This window comes from Triticum aestivum, chromosome 3B (genome assembly GCF_018294505.1).
Source record: "Triticum aestivum cultivar Chinese Spring chromosome 3B, IWGSC CS RefSeq v2.1, whole genome shotgun sequence".
NCBI classification, from domain to species: domain Eukaryota; kingdom Viridiplantae; phylum Streptophyta; class Magnoliopsida; order Poales; family Poaceae; genus Triticum; species Triticum aestivum.
The window spans coordinates 775,814,091-775,830,340 of NC_057801.1; the positions used below are offsets into that span (position 1 = coordinate 775,814,091).

Here is a 16,250-nt window from a genome sequence, read left to right on the forward strand (position 1 = left end):
GCAATCCGCTATGAAATATGAATGTGAGGCATATGGAAACACATCAACTCTAGAAATCGTATGGGGTGTCGACTTACGAGAATGACAAGTATTTTTTAGGAAACGAAGCAAACGAAGCAATTGCAGCGCTGACTAACTCGTGGAGGAGCCAACATAAGAAGACGGCAGTGCAGATCTGTCGGAGGTGACACACAACTTTGTGGCGACATGCCTCTCCTCCTCCTCAGCCCCCTCAATTGACTCATAAGATCCTAGCGTTGTGCGCATTCAGAATCAGGATAGTGTGGCTTGTCACATCATTGGTTCTTGGAATCGCTATGCCCCTCCAGAACAACGGTGGACCGGTGGTGGTAGGAGAGAGGACGCGCGGTGGGTCGGCTCGTGAGGTGGAGGCAGTTGAGATTCAGAGGGCTGGAGGAGAGACAAAACCAACGGGAGATAAACGGGCCAAGACACAGAAAGGCACTCATGCAGTTTTGTGTGCAGGAAGCAGAAAATACCCGAAGTACACATCACATTAAGTTCATCAGTATACATTTATCTTTTTCACAGTACTACAATTGACAACCTTACTTTTTTACAGGAGCACAATTTACAGCTTAGCATTACATATATATGCATCAAAAGATCAAAGCTGACTCGGAAAAAACGATGCATCTGCAGGAATTTGCACGAGCCTTGGGATGGCCTTGTGGGCACCAAGAGGCCAAGGGTGTGTTTGGTTTATGCCTCAGATGAGAACATAGCTAGTGGAATTTATGGTTGAGGTTTTGGTTGCACGTAAGTTGGAACATTCGCCAGGAAAAGAAACCAGAGTTTGACAGAAATAGTATTCATATATGCAAGAAGTTCAGAACCATCCTCCAAACAGAAACAGATTATATGGTCAAAGCAACAACTTGGTGTGGTATACTTTTGTCAAAATCCAAGCATACCCCAAGATTCTTCAAAGCTATTCATCTCAAAGCTAACTCAAATGACATAGATATTGCCTCAAACACGAATACTGCATTTCAAAACAAAATTTGGCGCACAGAAGATTCAGATTTTCCCAAAAGAGCATGCAGTTTACTGAACATCAGATGTTAAACCGCCTAGGAAACCTACATGAGAGTACTAGTTTGGTGAAAGGAGACGCACAACCACCAATCCCGCAACTGCAACATTCAAGTTTCAAGATGACATGACCAAAAACTGCTTTGCGATCCCACACCCTGTTATCAGGAAAAAAATCCACCTTCTAGCGCCTAGTTAGTCAACTCCATGATGGCGCTGACAATGTCGCCATCCACAGCCTTGAGCACCTTCACAGCCCTGGATCTCGACACCGAGGTCTGCATCATCACGAGCTCGACGTCCTTCTGGTCAACGTCAGTGTCGTCAACCTCCTCATCGTCCTGGGCTGTTGCCACGGATGGCTCGTCCTTCGAGATCACACTGCTCGGGCCTGGCGCCTTGAACTGTTCCGCCGCTTGTGTCGGCAGCTGAGTGCTCGGGTCCTCGACCTTGAGCTCCCCGAACATGACATAGGTGTCTGACTGCGAGCTTTTGAACACATCTGGCTTGGAGAGGACATACATAACCTGCAATTATGTGGAGAAGTTAAGACAATGCAACAACCACCAGCATATAGGGAACAATGGCCTGAAGTGGTCTAGATGCTCGCGGTCTTGCTCTTCTTGAAAGTTACACGGCTCACACCAGTAATGGCCTTCATGCCAAGCTTCTCCATGGCTTTCCTGCTCTTCTTCTCACTCCTACTCTGCCTAGATCTTCCACCAGCATCACCTCCTAGTCCCAGAAAGCACAGATATATTGTCAGATTTTCTAAATTTTGCATAAGACCAGAATTCTACAACTAGACATAGTTCACTCCATGAATTTTTATTTGTAACCACTGGAAATGGCAAGTGTAACATTCAAACAACACATCCCTTTTCTCAAGCAAGACCGAACAGAAACTGTGACTGCAGTCAAGTCTTGTTGGTATCAATTATCATATTTTCTAAAAATGAACAAGATATCCCTTTTGTTTTGCCTCTTAGGTAAGGTACAAAGGATTAGCTACTCGTATAATGTTAATTCCAGCATCACGTCATACTAAATGCATTGAAATGGTTCACCTAGCAGGACTATAATAGCAAAAGCAAGAGTTTGCATTAGAGGATTTGCTCCTATCAAACTAAATGCTACATACGAACATTCATGCATATGTTAATGCAGATTAATATTGATACAACGTGCTACCTCAGTACATAGGTGAACATTATATACAAATGGCAGGCAGTACTCAGAGTGCTGAATAATACAGGAATAAGTGAATATGATAGAGCCAAAAAAAATAAGAATAAAAACCACAAAGGCATAGCAATGGTATGGAAAGAACAGAATATTAGAGGGTACAAACTGGCTAATGTCTAATCGGCACATAGAAAACAGGTCAAAGTGAACCAAAGGAGGTCAATACGGATAAGTAAAGTTTAATTTAAAATTTTCTTACGGTCAATAACTTCCGAAGTTTAAATTTATGTTAGAACTAGGCAGCATTACAATAAGAAATAGGCTTATCTGTAGCTAAGTGGCTACTTGAAGTTTTGAACTGAACAAAAGTAACCACAGAATTAGAACATACCCACGACATCATCGTCATCTTTTTCATCCTCATCCTCGGTATCGTCTTCATCGTCGTCGTTATCCTCCTCAAGGATAGGCTCATCTTCCTTATAGTATGCATTAAAAGCTCATATTACTTTACTGTTATAAGCAGTAAACACTAAACAGCACTCCCTCGGAACAGGGGACGTGCAGAGTAATCAAAAACAGAGTTATCCATAAGCAGAAATGGAGAAAGGGTAAATAGTCCACAAACAGTTTTATCATCCCAGCAAGAAGATGCGAGTACATACTAAGTAGCATCAGCAGAAGATCAAAGGAAATGACACTCCAAAAGTGAAAAAAAAGAAGAGTATGTACATAACAAGGAACTGCCGTCTGTGTTGACAACAGCCAGTTATGGTCACACATTTCTATTGTTGCCACAGGAAACACGCCACACAGCATATAAGCATAAGCACAAGATAGTGAGGTTACTAACAGACTTCCAAAGGTAATTTCAAACAAACAAGGCCACACTTTTACTACAGAAATCGCCAAAGGTGAATGATTTCTCTATGCTCCCTTAAAATTCCCTTCAGATTTTGTATGCACAAGACAAAGCAGTAGGATTTCAGTTTGCAACGCTAGAAATTTATCAGAATCTGTATATAACAAGGAAGAGCTGACAAACAAGTCACCAAACCACAAGGCCTATTACAACAAATTTAGGTACACAAAGACGAGAGGATAGCATTAGCAACCTCTGAAATTAAACTCCTAGTTGGACAAGCAGGCATGATTCCCGTACACACATCACATAGAGGCTAGGCCTGGACCGGGCCGCTGCCCTTCCAGGTGCAAAAATGCAGGATAAGCGCAGAAGGTTCTGGACCTAGGCGACATCGACGGACAAGATCTAGCATATAAGCATTAGCAACGAAGCACGCCGATCTAGAGACCCGAACGAGCAAGAGAGGCGAAGAATTTTGTTTCAGTCGGCACGTACGGCACCAAATCGGAGAGGGGGGGGGGGAGGGGTCGGAATGGAGGATCACCTCGATCTCGTGCTCCTCGAGATCGTCGCGGAGCAGCTCGACGACCGTCATGGTGAATTGGTGATGGGGCGAGGGATTTGGGAGCCGGAGAGGAGCCAAGAGACGGCGACGGGAGGAGAAGTGGGGAAGAGAGGCGCTTGACTCGTGTCGTCGTGTGGACTTGGGTCGGTGGGCTCTGCCGTTTGGGCCGGGTAGGGTGTATCCACGGTTCAGTTTATTTTGGATGGGCTCCTAACGAGCTTATTTCCACTATTTTGTTTGTAATTTCAGACTCGGACATGAAAATGTTTGGGCCTTTGTATCGTGGGAATGTAGTCCAGTTAGCAGTTACACACGACATGTATATCAGAGAAATACTTGGGAATGCCAACTGATGTGGGGAAGTCCGAGAATGGTGCTTTCAAATATTTAAAGGATAGAGTTTGGGCGCAAAGAGATCTTGATTAAGTTAGTCGCAGAGGCTGTACCTACTTACTCCATGGCTTGTTTTAAACTGCCAAGGGATTCATGTAAGCATCTGAATTTACTTATAAGGAGGTTCTGGTGGGGAAGCAAGGAAGGAAAACGGAAGCCACAATGGGTTTCTTGGGATACATTAACTATGTCGAAGCATATGGGCGGTTTGGGCTTTAGATATATGGAGTGTTCAATCTTTCTCTGCTCGCTAAGCAGGCGTGACGATTGTTGGAGGAACCTAATTTATTGAGTGCACGAATTATGAGGGCCGTCTACTAGCCAGAAGGTGATATCTTAGCAGCAGAACTTGGCACGAGGCCTTCTCAGGTTTGGAGGGCTGTGCTTGAAGGGGGAGATGAACTCAAAACAGGGCTGATTAACAGGATTGGTAACGGGAATAACACCTTTGTATGGTGGGACAACTGGCTACCTATGACGGAGAGGCTGCAGCCTTACACCGCTATTTCAGATGCCCCACCCGTTCGGGTTTCAGAGTTAACTAATCATCGGTGGCGCGCATTGCCGCGCCCGTTTGTTATGGCAATAAATGATAGGTGTTTATGTATTATATACAAACAAGCAACATTGAAAGTTAAATTTTCATAAACTGGCATATATTGGTTAGCAACATAGGAGGTTAAGTTTGACTATTTTTTTCATATATACATATGTTGTATCTTATAAACTACAGGGAACTACTAAGCAGTTTCTTGCTTGGTAATGTAAGAAATTTCACTGCTTTGCAGCCGGATATCCATCCAGCCAAAGATTTGTCTGAAATATTTGAAAATTAGTATGCCTGAATAATGATGAAGAAATGTTTTTGCTGACAGCCAGACAAACAATATTCATTAATCAAATTCACAATGCGTAATTTACGGAACGACATGCTCTGAGTTAAAATTGGCTAGCAGTAGGAAATTGTGCCTTAACTCAAAGGTAAATATTTTCTAGGACAAGTAAACTGAACCAAATCCCACCCCTCCTTTTCACGGAATCATCAAGCACTCCATGCTTTGGTGCTTAGAAAATGATAATGTGCCTACAGTCCTAATTCTAAACATGTCAACACAGCATTCAATTGATGGAAAACTGTCTATATTATTCACATAAAATCCAGTTCCATTTGTCTATATTATTGACATATAATACAATACAAAATGTACACGATGTTGTTATAGCATCGTCTATCCTTTCATGTGACAAGTTATTCCAATCCATATAACATACTCCCTCCATCCCAAAATAAGTGACTCGACTTTGCAGTTGTACTAAGATTAGTGCAAAGTTAAGTCACTTATTTTGGGACGGAGGGAGTATATCATACTATGAAACAGGGAGTGAATGGTATTGTCCATTAAAACTGATTACTTTTGACTTGGAAGAGGATAAGAATATAGATCAGTGTATTATTTTTGGCTTGTTGGTTCTTACTTCCAGGTCCAATAAGGCACTGTAAGAAATGTACAAGTACCTAACAAACCAAAAAATAATATCTGACAAAACCATCGATATATGGATAACTCAGGACAAACAATTCAATTTAAAAGGGCGTGTCTAACTAAACAGGTAAGAAAATACAAATTTCATAATGCATAATCTTGATGCGCAGTATTACATTGTTAGGGTAGAGAACTATCATGTTGCATCGGTGTGAGCTTCAGAAAAGAAGGAACAATGAAGATCTCCACAAACTTGACATCTCAACACTTCAAAGGAAAAGAAGACACCCAATATAGTGTCATAAAACCAAGGTAAGCCAGTTTCTGAATAGAAAAGGAAATAAAACGTAATAACAATTTGGTTTTAAATTAAAGCTTACCACGATCTTAGTCAAGAACATCAAGTTGATAAAACAGCTACTTACAAACAGGGCAGGACTCATCCTCTAACTTTATTGTGAATAAAATGAATGCTCGTTGATAGTAATGTCATCAACTGAAACAACTCTTGAAGGTCCCTTTTTGCCATCTTCAAGCTTTCTGTCCCCATATTGTCCATATTATGTATAGCTTTAAACTGATTGTTTTTACACACAAATGAGGACAACATGTTTCGCCTGATAGAACAGATCAAACCAAGTTATAATTGAGTTTGTAATCATGAAAAAACATGAAGAATTAGGGGGAAAAGTGTCAGCTTGACATGAACATGGAGTCGAATTAGATGCCACTAGTGCAGAACCGGGCAATAGCACCGGTTCGTAAGGCCCTTTAGTGCCGGTTCCATAACCGGCACTAAAGTGTGGGCACTAAAGGCCCCCCCCCCTTTAGTACCGGTTCAGCACGAACCGGTGCTAAAGGGAAACCACGTGGCACGAGCCAGCTCCAGGGGCCTGGAGCCCTTTAGTACCGGTTGGTAAGACCAACCGGTACTATAAGGTTTGGGGGGTTTTTAGTTTTATGATTTCTTTTTCATTTAATTTTGTGTTTCCATTTTAATTCTTTTTCGTTTGCTGGTATTTTACGATACTACACATTGTACATGTTATATATATATATATATATATATATATATATATATATATATATATATATATATATATATATATATATATATATATATATATATATATATACACGGTGGCGCTAAACTGCGCGTGCGCGCATAATGGTTTATTCTACGCTCCGGCTTAATCACGCGCCCGCCAAAGCCAGCCAACCCACGCACACCATCCACCACTTTCCTAATTTGATGGTAATGCTTACTACAATTGGTAGTAAAAGTGCTATGCCATTTACTATGTGCCTTTTTGACGGTAATGCTTACTCCCATTTGTAGTAAGGTGCTATGCCATTTACTATATACTACTAGTGCTACAGGTTTGATCGTAATGCCCTTCTTACTTTCTAGTAAAAATGTTATAGCCTTTACTATTGTCCTAGATTCGATCGACCCAATCAATGCACACGGTAATGAAATTGATCATTATGGTAATCTAGTTACGAGCTATAATGCAAAGCTGGTAATCATGTGCTCGGGTCACACTACCCCACCTCCACACGTTTCGGCAATTGATGGTAATATCGCTTGCAGAAAATAGTAATGGATTTAATTCAGTTACCACTCCCACTGCCAACCTCCGGCCCGCGGGGTTCTATTTGCCAATGACAGTCAAAAGGTTAGAAATATGGTAATGGAACAAATAGCTTTACGAGATTGCATGCAACCGCACTACACCGAACGTCTTGTGCCATTATGCATGGTAAAAAAACTGGCACATATGGTAACGGACTAGATCTATTACGAGATGACACACACCACTCCTTAAAATGATAGCTTTTATGCAACCAGTAACCCAATAAATTATGTTACTATATTTTACATGGTTGATTACCATGTGTGATTGGAGCAGACAAGTAATAAAGCAAAACTGTGGTGAGGTGATGAACCATCACAAGCATACCGTAACCAAATTAATATTTTACTACATTTTCCATGGATGATTACTATATGTAATCAGGAGGACGCATATAATAAAAAAGTTGTGGCGGAGTGGTGAACCATTGCTGCAGCCAGTAACCGAATTAATTCAGTTACTATATCCAACATGGCTGATTACTAGTAGGTGGAAGAAAAATTGGAGGCCAGTGGTTGCGCGCTGTTAGGCCAGAGCGTAGAATAAGCGCATTGCGCTCAGGCTCACTTTAGCACACACATATATATATATATATATATATACCACTAGAACCAATCATGCATATATATATATCATCAATTAATGTCTCACAAACCATCATATTAATTAATTCACACATACACACATGTATAGCTATATATAATTTCTCCTACATATGCATGTTGTCTTCGGAGCCAGTGGCATTAGCCTAATTGGTGCCTTCGGAGCACGATGACAATTGAAAGTGGTTTTCATGAGGGCGGTAGCGGGTAATAGTATTCTCCTTTCGGATTTATGACCTGGTCGAGCAAAAATCCCGCTATTTCCTCTTGAAGTGCTTCTACGCGCTCCGTTTCTAGGAGCTTCTCCCGCACCTCTCTGAACTGTTAAGAAGAAGATCAATATGCATGTGTATTAGTTGTGTGACTAGATATCGATAATGGTGTAAAAATTGTGAATAGTGTTTTGACAAGCGTACCCGTTCCTGTCTTTGAGATCTGCTCCTTTCGGACGCCATCATGCGAATGTTCTCGCAAACGCAGAATGCACATAGATCAGTCCCCTGCCCTGCTTCAGGGCCTTTACGAGAATGGAATTTGATCAGATAATAATTAATCAAGCATGATAATTAAAGAGATGGCAGCTAGCTAGCTAGCTAGTACTACTTAATTACTTACCTTGGGTCTTTCCCATTTAAGCTTTTCTTTCCATTCGCCTTCCGTGATGCTGATGAACCTTGCCCAAGCCCTGCCCGCCGACAAAGAAAATGAATAAAGGGGTTATTAAATAGTTCATATCATGAAATGACGAACTAAATAGGCCGAGATATATAGTTAATAATGATTGAAATTACCTGTTAACTATCCCAAACAAGATGTTATAGTCAGTTTTTTTCATTATTCTTGTTCAAAACATTTATTTAGTAAAACAAAATGTATGATGTCAATGCTTTAGGATGACACTTTTAGATTCCTAGTTCATTAACTTGTTGATTAGCAAACTATTAAGGAAATATTCACAAAATCCTTACTCTATGATTAAAAGACGATGAAAATTGTGCATGACTTTGATAATATATAATGAAGTGTAAATGCATAATCTTATTTGACTGCAGTCTAATAAATAATTGTTGTCATCTATCTATCGTTCTATATCGGTGGACATATTGGGCTAGATATCGGCCATATCGGTCGATATTTCGGTCTATACCGGATGATATGTTAGAAAATGATATTTACAAAATAATATGTTATGTTTATAGCGGTAGAGCCCCAAAAGTGATATATTGGCCTAGATTTAAAAGCTTGGCCTGGTGAGTCAATGCTCAAAGTAAATGGTGTTAACTTCCAGCTATATTTATAAATTATATTGAATGGTTTGTGACAACTAATTGAAAATTCCATAATCAAACATCAGCTATAGAGAAAAAGAAAATAGCAATTTGGTGATCATCATTTTTTTGGGGGGAAATTTCTTACCTGTCATTTCGGATGGCAGGTGGAAGCTGGTTCTTGTAAGGCGGAAGCATTTTGGACTCAACAGTGTTGTAGAAGAATCCCACAAATAATATAATGCCAAATACAACAAATATTCACCCCGTCAGTTGATCTCTAGACAAGTATATCATCTTTTCGCCTTTCTTGGGTACACATTGAACCTCCGATCCTCAAGAAACACTAAACAAAGGAGAGAACCAGTAAATTTGAAAATTTCAACAGAGAACAGTTTAATCAGTATGTTATAAATTTCAGGATCTCTCAGAGCATGACTCAAAAGAGCTTTTTTTGAGATAAATTGAGCCTGCTACACTAAGCAAATAGCACATAATATAATAACACAATACTAAGTTACGGACCACTGCTTCGTTTTTCACAAGGACACAAAAGTCTTTGAAGTAAACGAATAATGAATGGACGAATAGTTTGGTACTTGAGAAAATGACCAGGTTGGGTGACTTCTTGCCGCACACACAAAGTTGTAGCTTGCCACGGCTAGCATGGTACCTCTGAATGACAACAATTTTGCGCTCCTGCACGGCCACGCCTACCAGTAATGTCTACTGGTCCGGCATCAATCATTAGCCTTTTCTCTAACTTCACTATATCTTTTAAATTTACCTTACCTCCGTTTTCCTTCGATGCAGAACCATCGAACCAAAGCACCTTAATATTAAGATTTTATATTGTACTAGATGATATGTTGATTTTGTTTGTGGTTAATGGATGGATAGCTAATGCACTCAACAACCTTGCAGATGTAAGCATGCACGGTCCACCCTTATAAACGATGCATTGACTATGTAGCCTCCTAACTATCTTATCGGACATTGCTACCACCCAAACTAAGTTGGAGGTAATCAAGGCTCTTGAGAGAGAGTGAGAGTAATTACAATCATGATGGATTTTTACAGTGCAATATGTTATGAATGAGAAGCGTATTGAAATACATCACATGACTCAATCTACACGGACGTAGAAATAACTCAACACCGCTGGTTTTTGAGTAGAAGAGGAGAAACTAGCAATGTAGCATAATGTCGAGGTGTTTGTAAGTGCCCTTTAGAGGAGCGTAGATGCTGACGAGTGGCAGCTCAGTTGGATAGAGAAAGTTAATGTGTTGGGTGGGCAGAAAGGGATAGAGGATGTGGGCGCCAGCTGCCCACAGTCTATTCGCCATTGGGGCCAAGATGTGGACTAAGACATAATACACCCTAGGGCAAATCGTATTTTCAGGAAACTTGGCGCATGACGTGTGTAAGGAGTATTCCCCAAAACTTGGCGCATACTCCTAAGACTTAGCGAGGTCGTTTACGAGACGCTTTACCTTCTACATGGCCGGTCTAATTGAAACCCTAGACCCCCTGGTACATATTTAAACCAAGGTGTAGGGTTTATTTGTGACAAACATACCATGATATCATGGTATACCAAATTGTACTTTATACTCCATCCAAATCAATCAATACAACCGAAGCATGATGTAGGGTTTTATCTCTTCGGAGAAACTGAAACTAGGTAAACCTCTGTCCTTGTTGCCATCACATCTAGGCTACTAGTTAGGGACCCCCTACCCGAGATCTATTGGATTCGACTCTGCCGGTAGGCTATTCTATCAATGTAAACATGGATGACGTGTCATTTGCGTTGAAGGAAGCATGCCACAGCGAGGAGCGGGAGGTGGTGTCACTGAAGATTCGAGAGTTTTCTACTTGCGCATATTTCTTATAGTGTACAAGGCTGTAATGTTGGGCACGCTTTGGTTTTCAGTTCAGGCTCCAAACTTACGTCTCTCACTAGCTTGGCAAATCCGTGTTTAGTGTAAAGACTAGGGTGAGCTACATGGGCAGTAGAGCAAAAGCACACACATGTAACCATATCTCTTTGGAGAAATGGCAATTAAGGCTTAGTACAACATGCACTGCAAGATTGGCTCAGAAAATTTATGGATGAATGATAATATGCACACCAACCTTTCTCAGCCAAAGCATGAACGCCACTTATAAAGAAAGCATTGCTCTCTGTAGTCTCTTGTAGCCTCTACCTTTGTTATCTGTATAGTACTAGAACCTAAACAAACATGAACATGGTCAAGGGTAGAGAGAGGGAGGGAGGGAGATAGGGAGATGGAGGGAGAGAGGGAGAAAGAGAGAGATGTGACAATAGACGATGCAATCCACTATGAAATATGAATGGAAGGCATACGGAAACGCATCATCTCGAGAAATCGTATGGAACCTTAGGAGTTCGAGCCTCCCAGTATTTTTCAGGAGGGAAGCCTTCTTGTCAACATCAGTGTCGTCGACCTCCTCATCGTCCTGGGCTGCTGCCACGGACGGCTCGCCCTTTGAGACCACACTGCTCAGGCCTGGTGCCTTGAACTGTTCCGCCGCTTGTGTCTGCAGCTCAGTGCTCGGGTCCTCGACCTTGATCTCCCCGAACATGACGTAGGTGTCTGACTGCGAGCTCTTGAAGACGTCTGGCTTGGAGAGGACATACACAACCTGCAATTATGTGGAGAAGTTAAGAAAATGCAACAGCCACCAGCATATAATTATGCCACAGGGAACTGCGCCCTGAAATGGTCAAGATGCTCACGTTCTTGCTCTTCTTGATAGTTACACGGCTCACACCAATAATGGCCTTCATGTCAAGCTTCTCCATGGCTTTTCTGCTCTTCTTCTCACTCCTACTCTGCCTAGAACTTCCACCAGCATCACCACCTAGTCCCAGAGAGCACAGATGTATATTGTCAGATTTTCAAAATTTAGCGCAAGACCAGAATTCTACAACTCAACTAGACATAGTTAGGGTAAGGTACAAAGGATTAGCTACTGGTATAATGGAAATTCCAGCATCACTTCATACTAAATGCGTTGAAATGGTTCACCTAACAGGATTATAATTGCAAAAGCAAGATTTTATATTCAGGATTTGCTCCTATCAAACTAAATGCTATAGCTGAACATTCATGTACTCCCTCCATCCCATATTAATTGACGCTGAAATGGATGTATCTAGACGTATTTCAGTGCTAGATAGATCCATTTCAGCCTCAATTAATATGGGACGGAGGGAGTATATGTTAATGCAGATTGACATTGATACAAGGTGCAACCTCAGTACGGAGGTGAACATTATATACAAATGGCAGGCAGCACTCAAGAGAACTATAAAGTGTGTAAACAAGCAGTGCTGAATAATTGAGGAATATGTGAATATGATATAGTTCCAAAAATATAAGAACATAAACCACAAAGGCATAGCGGTATACGAAAAGAACAGAATATTAGAGAGTACAAACTGGTCAGTGCCTAATGTTCAAATAAAAACAGGTAAAAGTGAACCAAAATAGGTAAATACAGAGTTTGTATCATATTGGGGAACAGATCAGACAACAATTTCTTAATTATGATAATGCCAAAATTTAGTCCAATAGAAAGAAAATAATCCAATTGATTCAGGGGTTGAAAAAGCAACATTTAATCTAAAATTTTGGTATGGGCGATAGCATCGGATGTTTAAATTTATGTTAGAACTTAGAAGGCAGCATCACAAATAGAAATAGGCTTCTCGGTAACTAAGTGGCTACTTGAACTGAATAGAAGGAACTGCAGAATTTCATCATACCCTCAACGCGATCGTCATCTTTTTCATCCTCATCCTCGTCATCGTCTTCATCATCGTCATCCTCCTCCTCAAGGATAGGCTCATCTCCCTGAGAGTATGCATTACCAATATCATATATTCTTGAACGTCATAAGTATTATACACTAAGCAACAGTCCCTTAGAACAGGGGACATGCAGAGGGGGGGAGCAGAGTTAGCCATATGCAGAAATGAAACAATGGTAAGCAGTTTACCCACAGTATTATCTTTTCAGCAGGAAGATGTGAGTACATACTAAGTAGTATCAGCACAAGATTAACATAAATGACAGTCCAAAAGACAAAAAAGGAATAGTATATACATTACAAGGAACTGTTGTCTGCATTGACAACAGAAACTATACTAGAAAAATTATATTGTTGGTACAGGAAATATGCAATACATCTTATAAGCATACACAAATACACACATGATACTAGGTCACAACTGACTTCCAAAGCTAATTAATAAATAAAGTAGCATTTCTACTGTAGCAATCACCAAAGGTGACTGATTTATGTATGCCCACTTAAAATTCCTTTCAGATTTGTATCCATAAGACAAAGCATTAGCATTGTAGTGTGCAACACTATGTATCTCTCAGAAATGAACCACGAACTTTATACAGTAAGGAACAACTAACACACAAATCACAAATCACAGGGTCACAGAAATTACAACAAAGTTAGCTCCAGAAAGACCAAAGGGTAGTATGAGCAAACTCTGAAATTGAACTCCTAGCTGGACAAGCAGGCATCACAAGGCCTGGGCTGGGCCGCTGCCCTCCCCCCATGAAAAACTGTAGGATAATAAGCGCAGAAACAAGGACAGACACAGAACTGCCAACCTAGGCGACATAAAGAGACGAGATCTACCGACCTAGCACCGCCGCCGCAACAAAATAAGCCGACGTAGGGCCCGAACCAAAATGGAGAGGCGAAATTATCATTTTTTCAGTCTGACACGGCGCCAAATCGGAGAGGGGGGAGGGGTCGGAATGGAGGATCACCTCGATCCTCTGCTCCTCGAGCTGGGCGCGGAGAAGCTCGGCGACCGTCATGGTGGTGGGGCGAGGACGGGCGCGCGGGCGAACCTTGGCGGAGGCCGGAGGGGATTGTAAAACCCTAGGAGGGATTTGGGGGAGCGAACAGAGGAGAGGGGAAGCGAGGAAGTGAGTCTCTTTGCTCGTGTAGTGTGGGGGTTTTGTGGACCGGTCGGCGGAGACCTTACTGTTTGGGCCCATCTTGGGAATGTTTGGGCCCAAGTTGTGCAGCTCAGTTGGATAGAGAGAGAATGCGAGCTATGATGTTGAGCATGGCCTTAGTTTTCGTTCAAGCTCGGAAAGCACCGTCCCTCCCTAGCTTGGCAACTTAGTGTTTAGTGTAGTGGCCAATTGAGCTAGGGGCGGTCGAGCAAAATAATAATCCATCCTTCCCAAAATAAGTGTCTCAACTTTCTACTATCTTTAGTACAAAATTATACTAACGTTGAGACACTTATTTTGGGACGGAGGAAGTACTACATATGCAGCCAACCCTCTTTTGAGAAACTGCAATTGAGGATCAGGTACTACACATACTCCAAGACATGTTCAGAGAATAAATGGGCCAATACCTAATGATCTCACCAACCTTTCTATGTGAAAGCATGACCGACCCTTATAAAGGAAGCACTACTCTGAGCGGCCTCTTGTAGCCTCTAACTATGCTATCATGAGAGTACTAGAAGCCAAACAAATATGAACAAGGCCAAGGTTGACGGGCCAGAGAGAGCCGTGACAATAAATGATTGGTTGGACTGATGCAATCCGCTATGTCAATATCTAACCAGTTCAACGCGTGGTAAAATTTCCAAGTGTCAAGAAAAAGTTTTGATACATATTGCTCAATTATTTCGACATGTCAAGAGGATCAATCAGAAAGGGTCCAGGGGGTGGGTGTTGTTTTCTTTGTGACATAATTTTTTATGCGTGTAATGTATACCATTCCTAGTGATATATCAAACTTTTGGAATTATAAAAGGTTGCTATGCTATTTGTAGGAAATTTGCATAATTTAGCTTAGCAATGTTATGTTATACGCAAACATTTCTAATATGTTCTCTAGCAGCGTTTGTAGCATTTAGCAAATGCAATAGTTTTAGGTTTTTTCCCCTGAAACCATTGATATATTTTTCTTTGTGTGTTACAAAATACCATGCTACCAAATTATTTTGTTGTCCTTTTTGCCTTTGTTTCATGAACATAATTCATAAATCCAAACATTCATGACACGGCAGGTGATATTTACTGGAATTTATGTTTTCCGTAGAGGCAGTGTGTGGGTGTGTATGTGTCCGAGAATGGCATGGTGTTTTTGTTTATTTTGTGACATAATTTCTTTTATGCATTTTGTTTGGATTTATGAAAGATTGTATGCTATTTGTGAAAGGGTATTGCATAATACACTAGCAGCGTTCAAGACATCCAAATGCTAAGGAGTGTACTAGCGGCGTTTGCTACCTTCCAAACGCTGCCGGTGCTGTTTTAACATTTTAGGTGTTTAAGCACAACCATTTTTCTTTTGCCTTCAAATTTGTATGAACAAATAAATTTAGTATATACTTAACTATTTATTAACATAATATTTGAAAAATACAAAAAAAATATGAAAGCCAAAAGTTACCAAAATACTTATTATACAATATTTTCTATATTAACACTGTTCATGGGAACACAAGCTGCGCTTCATATACTTAAACGATGTTGGTGTTATTTGTTTTGCCTTCTAACTTGTATGAATAAGTTAAACATAAATAATGGTCTACTACAAATTAGAACACAACAACTTATTGTAAAAAGGATTTCTAAATATAAATATAAGTTTGTCGGAACATGGGCTTCGGGGACCCAAGGAAGGTTCGAATTCTAGGGTGTGCTCAGAGAACTTCGCTGCGCTTGGCCTCGCTGCTCACTGCCTCACGGCGATGCTCCAACGTGCTTGAGCGAGAGGGAAGAAGGATCAGAGACACGACAGTTTACCCAGGTTCGGGCCACCTTGCGGTGTAAGACCCTACTCCTGCTTTGTGTGGTTTATCTCATGAGGGAGGATGAATATCGGAGTACAAGTGGCCTCGGGAGGCTTTAGGAGCGGCTCCGGGCTTGAGGGGGTGGACAGACTCAATCTCGATCGGATCTGATCTCTCTCTAAGGTGGTGGAATGGCTATACTTATACTGGCCTCGGTCCTCTTCCCCCATAACGGGAAGGGTTGCCACAATGGCCGAATTCGAAGGGGGGTAGCAGTACAACTTATCCTAGCAAAAGCAGTCTCCGCCTGCTAAAGCTTCTAGGCATGACGCGTCGGTGGGTTGGGCGATGACCTCCGTCCTGGTAAACCCGCGG

General features: G+C 41.2%; 2 protein-coding genes across 2 annotated transcripts; both read right to left on the reverse strand.

Moving 5' to 3' along the window:
- Positions 1 to 988: 988 nt before the first annotated feature.
- On the reverse strand, positions 989 to 3,821 carry LOC123072345 (nascent polypeptide-associated complex subunit alpha-like protein 1). Its single transcript, XM_044495906.1, has 4 exons — positions 3,651 to 3,821; positions 2,633 to 2,720; positions 1,667 to 1,791; positions 989 to 1,583 (listed from the first exon to the last, which is right to left on the reverse strand). The coding sequence occupies exons 1-4, from the start codon at positions 3,699 to 3,701 to the stop codon at positions 1,248 to 1,250; spliced, it is 600 nt and encodes a 199-aa protein (XP_044351841.1). The 5' UTR covers positions 3,702 to 3,821; the 3' UTR covers positions 989 to 1,247.
- Positions 3,822 to 11,120: 7,299 nt separating this feature from the next.
- Positions 11,121 to 14,111, reverse strand: LOC123066516 (nascent polypeptide-associated complex subunit alpha-like protein 1). Its single transcript, XM_044489577.1, has 4 exons — positions 13,879 to 14,111; positions 12,852 to 12,939; positions 11,820 to 11,944; positions 11,121 to 11,725 (listed from the first exon to the last, which is right to left on the reverse strand). Exons 1-4 carry the CDS (start codon positions 13,927 to 13,929, stop codon positions 11,312 to 11,314), a joined length of 678 nt encoding a protein of 225 aa, XP_044345512.1. The 5' UTR covers positions 13,930 to 14,111; the 3' UTR covers positions 11,121 to 11,311.
- Between the last annotated feature and the right edge of the window lie 2,139 nt (positions 14,112 to 16,250).

Coding starts and splice junctions, on each gene's coding strand:
- LOC123072345 (XM_044495906.1), bottom strand. CDS start 3,701: ATGACGGTCGTCGAGCTGCTCCGCGACGATCTCGAGGAGCACGAGATC. Junction 2,721..3,650: donor TCGAGGAGCACGAGATCGAG/GTGATCCTCCAT, acceptor GCATACTATAAG/GAAGATGAGCCTATCCTTGA. Junction 1,792..2,632: donor AGATGACGATGATGTCGTGG/GTATGTTCTAAT, acceptor TTCTGGGACTAG/GAGGTGATGCTGGTGGAAGA.
- LOC123066516 (XM_044489577.1), bottom strand. CDS start 13,929: ATGACGGTCGCCGAGCTTCTCCGCGCCCAGCTCGAGGAGCAGAGGATC. Junction 12,940..13,878: donor TCGAGGAGCAGAGGATCGAG/GTGATCCTCCAT, acceptor GCATACTCTCAG/GGAGATGAGCCTATCCTTGA. Junction 11,726..11,819: donor CTATCAAGAAGAGCAAGAAC/GTGAGCATCTTG, acceptor ACATAATTGCAG/GTTGTGTATGTCCTCTCCAA.